The sequence below is a fragment of the Protopterus annectens genome, chromosome 13.part0 (genome assembly GCF_019279795.1).
Source record: "Protopterus annectens isolate FY-2018-M chromosome 13.part0, PAN1.0, whole genome shotgun sequence".
NCBI classification, from domain to species: domain Eukaryota; kingdom Metazoa; phylum Chordata; order Ceratodontiformes; family Protopteridae; genus Protopterus; species Protopterus annectens.
The window spans coordinates 707,003,533-707,020,642 of record NC_056747.1 but is presented as its reverse complement, the minus strand read 5'-3'; the positions used below and the strand labels follow the sequence as shown (position 1 = coordinate 707,020,642).

The window sequence follows — 17,110 nt, the reverse complement described above, 5'->3', positions numbered from 1 at the left end:
AAATTTCATTCAGTTGTGTAATTCTTTGTGTACCTTCTGAATGACAATAAAGTTTACTCTTTTAGAACTTAAGTACAACATTAATGTCATTAATATAAGTTTATTAAATATGAAAAAATATTAATTGTGTCACTAATGACAGAGGGATAAATACACTCTCTCTCCTTTTCACTTAACATTTGAGTTACTTGAGTTTGTTACTTTATTGAGCAGCACAGAAACAGTTGTCCAAGACCCAAGAAATACATGTCATAGATGCTGTCAATCAACTGTCCTGGTACTGTTAGCCAGAGGCACATCCCCCAACCAGCTTAGAAAAACATCAGGAGCTATTGTAATAAATTGGAACCCAGTCAATTACAGTAACAGCAGCAACAAAACTAAACCTAACCACAGAGGCAAACTTGATGCTTCATAAGAACTGTCAAAATCCGAAACCCATTAACAAAAAACACAGATCCCAGAAAAAACAAAGCACCCACTGTTCCTTGCAGCAGCTATAAAGTAGGACCCACCACTGTTCCTCACAGCACCTACAAATCAGCACCCACCTCACCTGAACAAAAGCTATGAGTATAACAGAGTGCTTTCCATATATTCATTACATGACTCAAATCTACTCCCCCAAAATATAATAAGCACAATTCCACAGGAGAATGCATACCCAACTTATCTGTTTATGTTTCTGTACTCCATAAATACCCACCAAAACAGCTATTTAATCATTATTGCACATGGATATTTACACTCAGTTCCAACTGCGATGCTAATAAAAGTGAGTTTCACAATTCCTAGCCCATCATTATTTTTACAATTCTGATGATATCCATCCACTCACTAGTAACTGTGGCAATTTTTTTCCAAATCCCTATAAATTGAAATAAACTACATGCAACAGATCCAAGAAAAAATAGCTGTGGCCCATTTGTGTGGAATACTGTCACTTTCGCCACTCTTGTCAAGAAATACAAGACGGGGCAACGCCATCTGCAAATAGCACGGCAGTTTCTCATGGGGCATTCACTGGGTACTTATTTAATATATGTGGGTCAACATACCCCTGTTTTAAAACGTACCTGTTTTTTTTCTTGTGTGTATATGTGGAGGAAATGATGTACAGAGATGTGTGTGTGTGTGTGTGTGTGTGTGTGTGTGTGTGTGTGTGTGTGTGTGTGTGTGTGTGTGTGTGTGGAATGATGCCGGGAAAGAGAGCGAGTGAGTGAGCGTGCAAGTGTATTGCCTCAATAATGACAGAAGCACAATATTTTACTTAAATGTTGTCCTTCTGTCATTATCAGAATGTTTTTATTGAATTTGGCTTTGCAAGACAGTGGCAAGACAGTGGAAAAAAATGATTTTTCCATTGTCTCGCAAGAACATGACAGAACCAGAGGGACAGACAGAGCCACAAAGCTAACTTCAGTAAAAAGCATTCTAAAACAAATGTATAAAATATACACAAGAAAACTAGGAGCAAACTATATTTAGTCAAGACCCCCTGCCCATCCACTTTACTGCCATTAGCGCTAAGTAAGAAATGTTAAGTAGCTCATTAAAAGATTCATATTTGCTAAAGTAGGTCTAATACTTTTGAATTCCCTTATTCTGTAAGGGTCTAGGGCACCAGTGCAAAGGAAATGTGTGCATGTATTATTTCAAACAAACAGAACAGTCCAAAATGGCCAAAAGGCATTTCCAGTGATTTTAACATTTATTTATTTACTTTTTCAGGAGCAAAACCTATAACATACCAATGAAGTTAGTTGTACATTCTATAGTCCTTTCCTATTATAATCAGTTTTACAATCACTTCAGCCTTGAGGCAGAAGATTCCACAGTGCAGTGACCATGTTCCAGTAATGTGACATTTGAATGAGTGTACATTACTACTCATTTAGTTATCACAGCGGTGTTCTACTCCCATTCGGTAATCACGTCACTGTAACACGACACTTAAATCTGCAAACTGTTCTGACATCAAACTTTTTATGTACCTCATCATTCTCTGAAGACATTATGCACTGCAACATCTCAAATGGCCAGAAGATGGACAAACACACATCAGAACACAATACAGATTTATTAAAATGCCACAATCAGGGTTTGTTCCAGCACAGAGACAGACTTGCAACAGATAGTAGGCCCTAATAGTAAGATTTGTTCAAGTGACTACTGTAGTCGGATTACCCAGTACTAACAGGATAATATACACCTTGGCCATTTTGTAATAACAATGTGCAAACATGCTCACCTTCTCAGTGACGTACTGGCATCGTTTTAAGTTATGCTCACCATCTGGCAATATTTCTGGTTCTACGATTGGCACAATCCCATTCTGCAAAAGTAAAGGAAAATTGATATGAAATGGTCTAGAAATCTCAGAGCTTCTCTTTCCTCAAAAGTTTCCTTATTGAGAAATACAAAAGATCCCACCTGTAACCCCAAAATAGTGAAATAGTTATCGCTCAAATTTATTTCATTTTGACTACAAAAGAACATGTCAAGTGACTTAAACCATGTAAAAGTAACACTTCTAAGCTTCTTTACTCCTATTTTAACTGGTCTCTTCAATCCTCTAACTTTCTTTATTACATTTTACACTTGTGTTTTTGCTTAAAGAACAGCCGTATCCAAAAAAATGAAAAAAAAGGTATCTTCATATTATAATGTTATCTGCGGTTCCCCAAAGCATTCCATTTTTATTCTTCTAATATGTTACACTCCAAATGGCCTGAAAGGGTTGCCATGCCAAAATTATTTTCTCTCTTTAATCAAAATGTCTTTATCCAGTGATGCATCTTGTGTCCTGCAAAGAGTACACTAAAATCTAAACATTTTCTATAGTCCAGTCACTTCATTCATTTACAGTGAGAATTTGGAAACTTTCTTTTTTCATTCTGGCAGGAGTATCAATTTATCCTTTTCACTTATTCCATTTGATTTTTATCAATGGACATCTTCTAAACAGCAACTAATATACTTCTGAATGTTAAGTTTGAAAGGATTTTATTAAACTACAGAACTGAACTGCCAGACCATATGGTCCATTCATGACTGACAATTCAAACTTAAAAAAATATATATTTTGCAGTCTACACCTATGTTTAAAACCTGGGAGTATGTCAATCCATTGAAGGCTATTTCAGAGAATGCCAAGGAATTGAAGCCAGTACACCAAAACCACCCTTGATAAAATTTTGTTGTGTGACCTTGGAGTTGATGTATATAATTTCAGGGGATGTGAGGGGCGCATGGGGGGCTTGCCCCCTGCAAAAAAAAATGTTTCAATGTTTGCTGAAGACTGTTTCTGCAAACTGGTTTTGGTTTATTTGCATTCATAAAAAACACCTTCAATGGATCGACATGAATCCTTAAGACATTTACCTTTTCACTGCAGCTAGCATCAGTTATGTAAAATTTTGATTTCTTAGTGACATACACATCTTAGATGTAGGAATACCTCTCAACTGTCTAGATTTTAGCAGAATGTCCAGATTTGTGCCTCATGTTTTGGATTTGTTCCTCATAAAATCTGTCGTTTTCTGGATTTTTGTGGCACATCAGCAAGGATTTAATTCATTTCAGACTTCATATCATTCAGAAAATGTATGGTAGCAAAAAACCTTTTATTCTTTCAACATTCTAAGTTTATAATAACAATATTTAAAATTTGTCCATATTTTTGGGCTTTGTCCCCCCAATATTTTGGCCTTGTCCAGACTTTCTGTGCTAAGAGGTTGAGATCTGTGGTAGGAATCCTTCCTCTAGTCACTGACTTCCTCAATCAAAAACTGCCTGCATAATGCAAAAACATGTTAGAAACATTAGAAGGAAATAATGCAACTATTAGAAAAAGCAAAAACGGTGTTCACAGAAAATAAATAAAAGAAAATAGGTATAGACAGAAAATAAATGGATTAACACTTAAATTATGTCTGTATAGGTAATATTCTTGGGTAGAATTAAAGTTACTGAAAATATTTTGTGATAACTAAAAATGGCACTTACATGGCACTGTTTCAGTTCTTCATTGTTTTACAGTAACTAGTTTTTGCAAGAAAAACGTGCAAATTAAAATCTGTTATAGCAACATAAAATTTTCACTTTATACAGAAAGGAGCATAAAATATTTACTGCTACTAACACAGTTTCATAGTGAGCACACTATTTAAACTAATTTCAATCTTTTTTTCAAAAAAGGTTATCCTTAATACATTACTTATTACTTGTGAACAGATCCATTTCATTTTTGTAAGAATATTAAGATTCTTCAGGATTCTTATTTCCATTAGCTCCTGTTGGTATGTTTCCTGCTTCTGCCAAACACCACCCAGTCAATGAATGTGAACCAACTCTCACCTAGTCCACCTTGTCAGATAACACAGCAGTCACACACAAGTAGGATTAACATAAATGGTATCCTCTGTATCATATTTAGTGTTATATGTACTAACTGATAAGGATATACAGTGGATATAAAAAGTGTACACAGTCCTGTTAAAATGCCAGTTTTTTGTGATATATAAAAAATGAGACCACAATAAATAATTTCAAAACTTTTCCCTCCTTTAATGTGACCTATACCCTGTACACTTCAATTGAAAAACAAACAAATCTGTTAGGGAAAAAATATTAAAAAAAATAAAAAACGTACAATAAGCCGGTTGCATAAATGTGCACACCCTTAAACTAATACTTTGCTGAAGCACCTTTTGATGTAATTACAGCATTCAGTCTTCTTGGGTAGAAGTCAGCATGGCACATCTTGACTTGGCAATATTTGCCCACTCTTCCTTGCAAAAGTGTTCCAAATCTGTCAGATTGTAAGGGCATCTCTTGTGCACAGGACTCTTCAGGTCAAGGGCATATCTTGTGCACAGGACTCTTCAGGTCACCCCACAGATTTTCTATTGGATTTAGGTCTGGGCTCTGGCTGGGCCATTCCAAAACATTATTTTTTTTCTGGTGAAGCCACTCTTTTGTTGATTTGGATGAATGCTTGGGATCATTGTTGTGTTTTTACAGGTGAAATTCCTCTTCATCTTCATCTTTCTAGCAGATGCATGAAGGTTTTGGGCCAAAAGTGCTAGTATTTGGAACTGTTAATTCCCTCCACCTTGACTAAAGCCCCAGTTCCAGCTGAAGAAAAGTAACTCCAAAGCATGTTACTGCCAACACCACGCATTTTTCCACCAAATGTACCTTTTGGAATTGTGGCCAAAAGTTTAACCTTGGTCTCATCAGACCACAACACATTTTCCCACATGGTTTTGGGAGACTATGTATCGTTTTGCAAATTTTAGCTGGGCCTGGATGTTTTTCTGTGTAAGAAAAGGCTTCTGTCTTGCAACCCTACCCCGTATTCCAGACATATGGAAAATACAGGAGATTGTTGTCACATGTAGTACGCAACCAGTACTTGCCAGAAATTCCTGCAGGTCCTTCCGTGTTGCCGCAGGTCTCTTGGCAGCCTCCCTAACCAATTTTCATTTTGTCTTTTCATCAATTTTGGAGGGACGTCCAGGTCTTTGCAACATCACTGTTGTACCGTATATTTTCCACTTTTTGATGACAGTCTTACATGGTATATCCACTCCAAACGTCTCTCTACCCACTTTCTCTACAGCTGAACTCCTACTTACCAATATTAAACTTAACAACTTTACCACCATAACTGTAGGAGCAATCTACATCCCCCTGGTGAAAATCTTAGTATACTCGAGAACATCCTATCCCACCTCTCATAGACCATCCACAATGAAACCATCATTCTAGGGGATAGACTGGCTTACAATTCAAACTCCCCATACTACCTCTTGTATCAACCTACATGGACTTGAGCAACTAATCACTTCCCCTACCTATATTAGCAAGTCATACCTGCCACAGTCTCTCCTGGACTGGATTTTGGTGTCTCACCCCCAAAATTACCAGAACCCTCTCACTCTACCAAATTCCCTTGGTGACCACTGCCGTATCACAGTAACTAGACACACTTCCCATTTCACCAGACCTTTCAGGTTTATCACTTCCCACAAAATCTCATCTTTTAGTCCAAACTCTTTCAAAGACCAACTCTCTAGAATTAACTGGTCCCATCTCACAACACTCCCCTTAGATGAGGCTGTCCACTCTTTCAACTCTACCTTTCTAAACATCCTCAACTCCCTTGCTCCCCTCTGTACTATCAGAATCAAAGCCAACACTGCTCCTTGGCTGACCAAATCTACTAGAGCCTTGAAGAAAAGACGTGACAAGATATGGAAATTATGGACCAAAACTAAGACCCCTTCTCTCCTACAGACCTACAAAGAACTTGGAAATCAAAGAAATGTATCAACAAAGACAGGCTCGACTTCTATGCAAACCCTCCCACTACCCTAAAATCTGACCCTAAAAAATTCTGGAACTCAATCATATACTGCATCCAGGAAACCCTTCCCCTCCTAACCCATGCCCGAATAAAATGTCTGAAGAAACTGCCACTGAATTTAACAATCATTTTATTAACTCAATAACTACCATAATTAATTACCTCCCCACTAGTAAAAATACTAATAACCTCACATTCTCAACCTCCCCTCCTTATCCTTCTCTTTCTCCCTTACATCAGTCTCAACTATATTAAATCTCTACTCTCTAAACTCAAACCCTGCTCCCCCTCAGCTGATAATCTACCCTCTTACTTCCTACACGTAGCTGCTGAACCCCTAGCCTATCCAGTATCTATCCTGATCAACCAATCTATCTCTGAATCATGTGTTCCATCAATATAGAAAACTTTCTACACATTACCCACACAAAGGAGGTAATTCTTCTGATATATCAAACTTCAGACCAATTGCTATACTGTCTCCCCTCACCAAGATTCTTGAGAAATGCATTCTCAAGCAGATAATGCAGTACCTTCTCCAACAAAACCTTCTAACGCACACACAACATGGATTTTGTCCCAAACACAGCACTACAACTGCACTAATATCCTTCATCAATACTGTATCACTGGCCCCATGACAATAATAAACTAGTTTCATGTCTGTCCCTCAACCTGTCCAAAGCCTTTGACACTGTCTCCCATCCCCTCCTCCTAGACAAACTCTCACTTAAGATGGGTGTCCCCCAAGGATCCATACTTAGCCCACTGCTATTCAATATTTTCACTAACCTAATTTACACTTCTTGTCCCAACTCTACACTTGTACAATATGCTGATGATTCAACAGTCATCACCATTGCTGACAATCCATCTGACCTCCACTCTACTACCCAAGCATCATTCAACACCATAGAGACATGGCTTTCTGATAAATTCATTCTCAACCCTACGAAAACTAAACTCCTACTCTTCCTCCCAAAAAACCTCAATCTCACAACTACATTTTCCTTCCTATCTAGCAATAGCACTGTCATTACTGCTGACCCTACCACTAAACTGCTAGGAGTCATAATATACGATCAGCTTAAATTTGATCTCCAAATCACTACCTCTATCAAAAAGACTCACCAGAAACTGGGACTTCTTTACTGAAACAAAAGACATTTAACCAATACAGCCAGAATAACTCTCTCCTATGCATTCTTCTTCATACCCTTCTCTACAGCTGTCAATTATACACAAATCTTAATACCACACTCATAACTAAACTTGAAACTAACTAATAAAGTTGCTAGATTTGCTGCAAACCAAACCTACAAGCCACACCATTGCCAATCTCTTAAACAATTGCACTGGCTCGAATTCCCTCATTTGCTGCTCCTACAGCAACTTCTAATTATCCACTCCACCCTCTACCGTCTTTCTGCCCTAGCTTTCTATCAATTATATCTAAATATTCCCCAGCCAGAACACTACGTTGCCCAAGCCAAGACTTCCTACGGATCTATAAACCCAAAACAGGGTGTTTACTCTAACTATAACCCTGCTACAACTTGGAACCAACTGCCCTTAGAAATTAGGTCCCTTGACCAAACAAAGCATTTCAAACAAGCCACTCGGAAATACCTAATAAATAAATGGTCCTGCTACTGTAGTCATCCTCCCTGAAACTACCCAACCCTAGCTTCTGTCCCTGATCCCTATTGTCTCTTCTCTATCTACCTTAATAATCATATACCTCTGTCTCTTTGCTTAACAACTTCATTACCTTACTACTCCTTCTGTACCTATACTGTATATAACCACTTAGGAATAATGAACACTGTATTCCTTGCATGACTTTGTACCCAAGTTTTTGTTGTAAGATTTCTGACATTGTACCCTACTGCTTTTCTGTATGACGTATTGTAAATGCTTTGTGCAGTTTGATCTCTAACATTGTAGCAAACTGTTTTCTGTATAATTTATTGTAAATGCTACTTCTCTAATTGATTAGCTGCAAATGTAATTTTCTTATTGACTAAGTAAAATGTAAATACTGATTGCGGAGCTTTTCTCCTTGGGTCTCCACTGAAAATGAGCTGAACGCTCAGCTGGACTAACCTGGTTAACAAATGTAAAATAAATAATACATAAATAAATATCCAATACTGTGGAAATGTTTTGTACCCTTCTCCTTACTGATACCTTTCAACAATGAGATCCATTTGATGCTTTGTAAGCTCTCTGCGAACCATGGCTTTTGCTGTAGCAGGCAACTGAGTAAATGTCAGGAAAATCTTACTATGACAGTTGAACTTTATTTGGTGTTAATCAGAGTCTCTTTAATTGATGGCAAGTGTGTACCCAAGAAGACTGAATGCTGTAATTAAATCAAAAGGTGCTTCTACATAGTATTAGTTTAAGGGTGTGCACACTTATGCAACCAGCTTATTGTACATTTTTTATTTTTTATATTTTTCCCCTAACAGATTTGTTTGTTTTTCAATTGAATTGTACAGGTTATAAGTCACATTAAAAGTGGGAAAAGTTTTGAAATGATTTATTGTGGTCTCATTTTCTATATCACAAAAACCTGGCATTTTAACAGGGGTGTATATACTTTTTACATCCACTGTATAATCACTTGATGAGTGCAACATACTAGTTCCTTGACATTTACTGATAATATTAACCACAACAGTGTATTCAACAATTTACAGAATGATTGCTCGAAAATGAGGAGCATGATGCACAGCAGATCGCTGCAAACAGTATTTGTCGAAACATATCTGAATGTGTTCAGAATTAAACCCCTCTTCCCCCACTGTCTTATCATTATAGTTATATGCATATATGGACAAAAAAGATCCCTTAATTTTGGCAAATTGTTTTGTTTCTATTACCCTCTCATCACAAAGGTTATAATGCAGTGACTGTGCCCTCACAAATACTCAAATACCTGTGATAAATGCAAAAGAGAATTTTAACAACATAAGATATCTGATAAACTAAGCAGATGCAAAGTTTTAAATGCTGAGACCAATTACAAACATAATACACAAAATAAAATTTAACATGTTTTTTTTCACAGTTACTATGTATTTCAGAGTTTGTCTGGCATCAGCTCCTCTTTAATACAGCCATTAGTGTATCATGCATTCAAATACCAAAATTTAACTTTGCAATACTTTAGTTTCTTAATGTATCTGTAAGCTTTTTACACACATATATTATTTAAATTCTACAAATACATTTTCAGTACTGATCACTGCTACAAAAATTACATCTTGTGTACTTCTGTAGACAAACACGAAGTTATTCACCCATACGTTAAGTCTTATTTTCCAAAGACTCATCTACAATCCTGCTGTGAGTAGTTTGGTTACAATTACCCTATTTCTGAGGTTCAGGGAAACGGTGAAACATTAATATTTTTCTGTAATGAATAAACATCAAGTGAGTTGGGGAACTAAATCTATTCAATATACTATAATTTCAGAGGAAGGGTTTAACTCCATCAAAATGCTTCCTGCTGTCCTAACACATATCCATCATCTTCCATTTCAACTTTGTCATCACATGAGATTACTGTCTTTTTCTAGATACCAGTGAACTTGTGCATTTGGTGCCCAGCATAACATTCACAAAAACAAATTACTATAAGGTTAACAAATGGCCAAGGCAGGAAAGAAAGATCCTATAAGCCATTTCTAAGTTACTCCAAGACATTCTAAAGCTTCCTTGTCCAACTATAAATCTGGTGCAGTAATGAACCTGTCACAGTGAATGACATAGCCAACTTATCAATATTTAGGGGAGCCCAATATATTGTCACTGCAAAGGGTTCCCTTGAATCACACGCTGTAATTTCTACCTGTACTGAAAGCAAGAAACCCCCAAACTCTGTTTGTTTTTCACTCAAGAGATGCAAAAACCTTACAGCTAATTATTTAAGTTAAAATACTGTATTGGTTGTGGAAACTGTGTACATGTGTGTGGGTGTGGTATGATGTGAAGGGGAGAGTGGTACAAAAAAAAAAAACTTTTGCAATTTTCTTTTTTATCTGAAGTAATTGGTGCTGCTCCTTCCTATAGCATTTATTCAGGCAGAAATGCACTGCAAACTCTTATTTAATTCTCTGGAAATATATTTTAGGTTACTGACCACGATGAATTACGTATGGGGTAGATCTCAACATTATCGTGGGAAATGTGATTTTTAAATATATTCCATTGGTTGTGTGAAGGTCATATGACTATTTTATTCATTTATCCTTTGCTGACCGGATTAGCCTCAATCATATGACTATTTTATTTATATTTACCTTTTGTTCACTGGGTTTGCCCCACTAGGCCATTGGCCTTTTTTCTGGGATACAAAAGGTGGTATTCATATTGACTAGGGAAAATTGGCCAGGATACTAGTATAATCGTCCCTACTCTTTTCGACAAGTGCTGTGAGATCTTTTACATCTACCTGAGCTACCACCAACTCGTTCCATCCAAAGCATAGCACATTCAGGAGCACAACTCCCCTCTCCCATGCTGTACTGTAGTGTAAGTAATGGAAAATGAATCCACCCACAATGGGGGGAAGAGAACCCACAGTCATCTGATCTTCTAGCATCAGAAATGTGTACGCTACTTGTTGAGCTGGTCACATCTATTTAAATGTTTGACTGGCAAGAACTCAAATTGTTCTGGAGTATTATAACCTTGAAAGACAAAGATGCTTATTTGTTAAAAGTATTTTTATATTTTTAAACAGTCAGCCTTCCATGTAATATTTACTTTTTGGATTTTTGTACTGAAGAGTTCTGGAAAGAGAAATAATTTTGAAGTATTTTTTATAGATATATTGGAACTACTCTGAAGTACCAACATTCAGTTTACTGTTGCCCAGGCTCCCATCCTCACTATCCCACCTCCACTTGTGACCCTCACTATACAAAAGGGATATTCAGTATGTCAAAATTGCTTCTACAAGAAGTTGTACCCATTCTATTCCCTTGGTCTATAAATGTACTCTCAGTGGTCACGTTACCTTGGAGAAAAGGGAATCCAAGGTAGCCTGACTTCACAGGTAGGATATTTTGAGATCATGGATATAATGGCAGAGCCCCCCACTACCACCATCAAGGGGGTCTGGAGGTGAGGGGCACAGTACAGGCCCACTGCAAAAAAATAAATAAATAAGTTACAATACTCAGAGAGAGAGAGAGGTTAGCAGCACAGTTTGCGCACACACAGAATGGTACCATGTATGCATATTATCCACAAAGAAGTAATTTAAAAGTGGTATGAAATGTGTTTGATACTGTTTGACAAGGAATTGTTTAGCTGTGCACTAGATCTTCAACTTGATCTAGGCAGCACCAATGATGCATGAAAAGCCTGAAGCAAAGTAAGGAAAAAGTCTGAATTTATTTTAAAGCATAAAAGAAAATAATGAAAGGCTATTATGATGAAAATCAAGTTGTGACATTAGTGCAATCTGGGCACTTCATGTTGCTAGCAGACCTTGACACTCTTATATCTTACTCACAGAGCTGATTACATATGAAGTGGTCTGGGTTTCTCTCTAAAAGGCTGTAATAATAAAGAGTGAAAGACTCGCTTGAGCAATGTATTTGATTAGAGTATTTGCTACTCGCTTCTGAATTGGCTCACCAGTTCATTATAGACCTAGCCAGAAAAAAAATTGTTTTTAGCTTAAATGAGCTCTGTAGCTAACCTGCAGGAAGTACAAAAATATCTGTTTGAAGTGGAACTTACTGGATTGCTGTTAACAGCCAAAAATAATACAAAGCTATTAAATAGCTACTGACATTCCTGATATAATCACATATTTAAATGTTCTGTCCTGACAAGAATGGGACTTCATGGAGTGACAATTAAAAAATACATATTTGGATGTAGGCAATGCAGGGCCTATCCATAGCCAGTGTGGTTTGGTTACGAGGACTAAGCCCAAGTTATTCAGCAAAGCCAACAATGAGCAAACCTGTGTTATCCACAGAAAACACATGACATTGCTGTTATAATATGGCATTATTTAAAAAAAAATATGTCTTACTTTTTTAGATAACACAATTTTATGCTAGAATGATGGCATCTTATTCCATCTGCATTTGTGTCCCTGATTTTCAATGTTGTGGTATGCACATGGATTAAACCATGTAAATAAGGATACTTCTGCATTTTGTAGACAGGACACAACTATAATTATGTTTTAAGCATCCTGTCTATAATGTTAAATGTTGAATTTTTTTTTTGCATATGTGCGTGTTTAATAACTATTAGTGAACATAATAGTGTAAGTGTCTGAATGGAGAGGTAAGTCAGCAAACAAAGGACAGTAGTATTACTGGAAGTGAATTCATCCTCAAGTCTTGGTGAGTACTAACACAAGGTGGACCCTACTTTTCACAAAATCTCACCAAAATGACACTGACATATAGACTGTATTATATATAGCATATATCATGGACAGAAGTAAGTTAAAAAATAATAAAGATAGCTAGGTGCGCAAGATTCAGAATAAAAACTGCCCAATCCTGGTCGGCACACTGGTGCCAGGACTGGAAAAAACGACAGTGTAGAATCCTCAAAACACGGAGGCATTCCTACAATGGGGCTAGGCCAGGCCCAGGGGGAGGATGCCCCCCCCACTGTTGTAGAAGTAGCAGTCCACAAAAATCACAAAAACATATGGACCAAAAAAAGAGCCATCAAGGTAATCGAGTGGACTACTGAGGATAAGAAAGAAAGTATGCATTGCTGCTATTAATCAAGAAGCCCAGAATTTTCATTCAATGAGCGCAGCTGCTACCACTGCTTCCATTTCATGATTTTAGTGCAAACATCATTTAAAAAGCAAAACATTTGCAATGTTAAATCTTTTGTACAAGATTATAGTTTGCATTTACTGTTTATGCTTAGAGTGTTGTATTATTTATTTATTTCACATTTCTTAACCAGGTTAGTCCAACGGAGTTTGCAAACAAACCTATTTTCAGTGGAGACCCGAGGAGAAAAGCCCCAGCAAACTTAAGTAAAAATAAAGTGACAATATACAAATATTAAACAACAATCTCAATACAAAATAATTGTAAAAAGAAAAGGTTATTAACTATTTGCATTGCATTGACAGTAAGCAACCCATTTTAAGTGGAGACCCAAGGGGAAAGAGCCTCAGCAAACATAAGCAAAGAGCCCTAGCAAACATAAGCAAAGATAAACGTACAGGACAAAAACTATTAAAACACTGCAAATGCGAAATTAATTATAAAGAGAAAAACAAAAGAAACAATTATGAACATTAAGGGTTACACTGATAGTAGTGGACTAAAATTTACTACATGAGAGTAAAAACAAAAAGATAATAGTTATTCAAAGGACAGACAATGTATAGACATTGATAGGAAATGGGGGGATAGTGTGGAGAATGGGAGGGGGCTATAGTAGTAGAGCTGAGGGTTTAGGAGATTAGTTTAAGCAGAAGTTACTAACAAAGAAAAAGGTAGGAGATGCAACAGGTTATACAGTGGGAGAGACTAAGACTACATGTGGTCAATGCAACAGCATAATTTCAAGTTTAGTAGGTGAGGTTTAAGCTCCTCTTTAAAACAGGGAAAGGAAAGGTCTGACCTAATATGGAGAGGGAGTTTGTTCCAATTTATTGTGGCAGAGTGTAAAGTAGTTTGCCAATATTCCTTTTGAGTTTATAAACTGAAAGATGCTGATCAGCACTCCGCAGAGGCTGGGGGGAGGGGTAGGGAGTAACATGGGAGGCGAGAGCAGGGCAGGCGGAGGAGTTGTTGAGTATGGCAAATGTAGTGTGGAGTTGCGATTGTAGGAGAAGGTGCAGAAATTCCAGCCACTGAAGTTTGTTTAGTGAGAGGCAGTGATGTGAAGAAGAGTGGTTGGCTTAGAATAAACCTGGCAATTTTGTTGTATGCTTGTTCCAGTTTCTGCATTGAAGTAGTTTAGATATTGGTAAGGATGGGGAAAGTGTACAGAAGACTGGGTAAGAAAAATGCCTGGGCAAGAATGCGTTTAGTGGCAGTAATGAGGAATTTTCTATAAAGTCCAAGTTTTTGGTGGGTTTTTTTTTGATGGCCTGTTGTATGTGCAAGTCAAATTTTAGTTGGTCATCAATTATTACCCCACGGAATTTGGTGTGTGAGGGAGGGGAGATAATGGTGCCATCTAGGGAGGATGTAGGTTGCTGGTAAAAATGTTGAAAAAGAGCAGTCCAAGTATGGAGCCTTGGGGTACTCCTGTATGAACAGCAAGGAAGGGTGAGAAAGCCTGCTACCATTTAACAGCTTTTCTACCAGTAAGGTAGGATTGGAACCAGAGGTTTAGGTCCGAGGGTTTGTTAAGAAGGATGGGATGAGATAGTGTCAAAGGCTTTAGAGAGATCAAGGAATAGACAGGAGATTAGGAGGTTGTTGTTCATAGCTTCTGCAACCTTTTGCCTAAAGGATAGTATGGCAGTTGAGGTACTGTGTTTAGGGCAGAATGCATGTTGCGAGGGGGTGAGGAGATTTTCGTGAAATGAGATAGGACAGTAGTTGAGTATGTATACATTTTTCAAGGATCTTAGAGAGCGGTGAAAGAACTTGAGATGTATACAATTTTCAAGGATCTTAGAGAGCGGTGAGAGAACAGCAACTGGTCTATAGTTAGAGGGTTCAACAGAATCGTCACCTTTGTGCAGAGGAGTGGTATAGAAGGAGTTCTATATTTCTAGTACGGTAGATTCCTGAATGGAGCGGTTGATTAAGATAGATACAGGATATACAATAGAGTCAGCAGCAATTTTCAGAAATTGAGAGGGGAGTTTATCAGTAGAGGGAGAGCATGGTTTTAGTTTAAGAAGCAGGGATTTGATGTATTTAGTAGAAACAGGTCACAAAGTAAAAGGCTGAGAAACAGAGGAACAGAGGTTTAGGGGGAGGTGAGTTGACACAGAAGAGTTGGGATGAGCAGAGTTACCAGAGGGCAGGAGTTTACATAGATGCTGTCTATGAAGTGTTTGTTGAGTAAATCTGCAGTTTCAGAGGGAGAGTGATGGGGGAAAGGGTTAGGGATGGTAGGAGAACCAGTATAGAGCAGGGAGTTGATAGTAATCCAGAATTTTCTGGGGTCATTTGAGTGAGAGCTTTGCAATTTAGTGAAATATTGGCGTTTATCCAAAATAATACATTTTTTACACGATTTCTGAGTTGCTTATAACCTTGGAGAAAGGTGGGAGTTTTAGTGGTTTGCCATTTTTTTCCATAGAGCATCTCTTTCATGCATCAAAGCATGAGTAGCTTTGGAGAACCAGGGTGCAAAATTAGATTTGGTTCTGATTTTGCAAGTTGGGGCAAGAGAGTTTAGGACATCAAGGAAAATGTGGTTGAATTTAGTAACAGCATCATTGAGCGGGAGAGTTTTTAGGAAAGACCAGCTGATGGCAGACAGTCTATAGTTAAAGGTTTCAGGGGAAAAGTTAGTCTGTTTCCTACAATCTCTGTAGAAATGGGGCTTAGAGAGAGGAGGACAGTGCCTTAAGATAGAGATGGGAGAATGGTCACCAACAGTCAGGGAAGGTAGAAGGGTTACAGTAGTTGTTAGGAGTGTTGGTCAAGATCCAGTCAATTGTAGAGCCAAGTAGCATTTCTACTGTAGTGGGTAGGGGTAGTGATCAGTTGTGAGAATCCATATAGGTTTATGAAATGTTGGGGGTGACTGACCAATAAGGGAGTTCCAATCTATATTAACATCTCCAAGAATGATGGCTTCACAGGGGATGGAGGTGTTTATCCAAGAGAATATATGTTCAAGGATAGGGATGTTTTTACTTGGGGGGATATAGAAAGAGGCAATAGCAAACTTCCTATAGTTACTGAGGTGACAGTCTAGAAGCAGTAATTCATCAGGGGAGAAACTAGGCAGGGTAATGTCTATAGGTGTTAGCATCAGTGAGACAGAGTACAAGATAGCCACCTCACCACCATTTTTGGGTGTCCTATCAGACCTATGGATGTTGTATTGAGGTGGCAGAAATTCAGAGGAACTGATATGCGGTTTTAGACAATTCGTTATTTTAATTTATTCTGGGTAGAAGCAGGAGGATAATGGAGTTGTCTAATTTTTCAATTTGTCTGTGGAAGACGGAGCTGTTGGCAAAGACTTTCAACAAAATATGCGAGATGGAGAGAGGAGTTCAAAAGGGCTGATAACGAAGTTAACAGTGCAGCCTGTGGACTGTGCTGGTAAAAGAGGGGAATGACTAACGAGAGGAAGAGTTTTTTTTCTTGTTAGAAAAGGCTAAAATCCTGAGTTTGGCTGTATGTGAGATGGAGGAAGAAATGGTAATGGAAAATATTTATATATTTATTTATTTATTTAATTTATTTATTTATTCCAGTTTGGTGACCGGGGAGGTCCACTGGGCCTGGGGAGCCCGTTTTCAGTGGAGGCCCGGGGAGAAAAGCTCCACAATACAAAGTTTAATTACATGATTAATTACAAAGAAAGTTAGGATTACAAACAACAGGTAGCATTCTAAAGAAAAAAGAGAAAAACAATATTTACAATTTAGTTCACTGGGCTTAGGAAGCCTACTTTCAGTGGAGGCTCGGGGAGAAAAAGCTACACAATACAAAGTTTAATTACATGAATACTTTCAGTGGAGGCTTGGGGAGAAAAGCTCCACAAATACAAAGTTTAATTACATGATTAATTACAAAGGAAGTT

At 37.7% G+C, this 17,110-nt stretch overlaps 1 protein-coding gene across 1 annotated transcript in view; it reads right to left on the bottom strand.

Moving 5' to 3' along the window:
* ALDOC (aldolase, fructose-bisphosphate C) overlaps nt 1–17,110 on the bottom strand; it is a 186,869-nt gene that overhangs the window by 35,971 nt on the left and 133,788 nt on the right. The window contains exon 5 of the mRNA XM_044054395.1: nt 2,252–2,335. Within this exon, the coding sequence (XP_043910330.1) occupies nt 2,252–2,335 (84 nt within the window). The remainder of the gene's footprint in view (nt 1–2,251; nt 2,336–17,110) is intronic.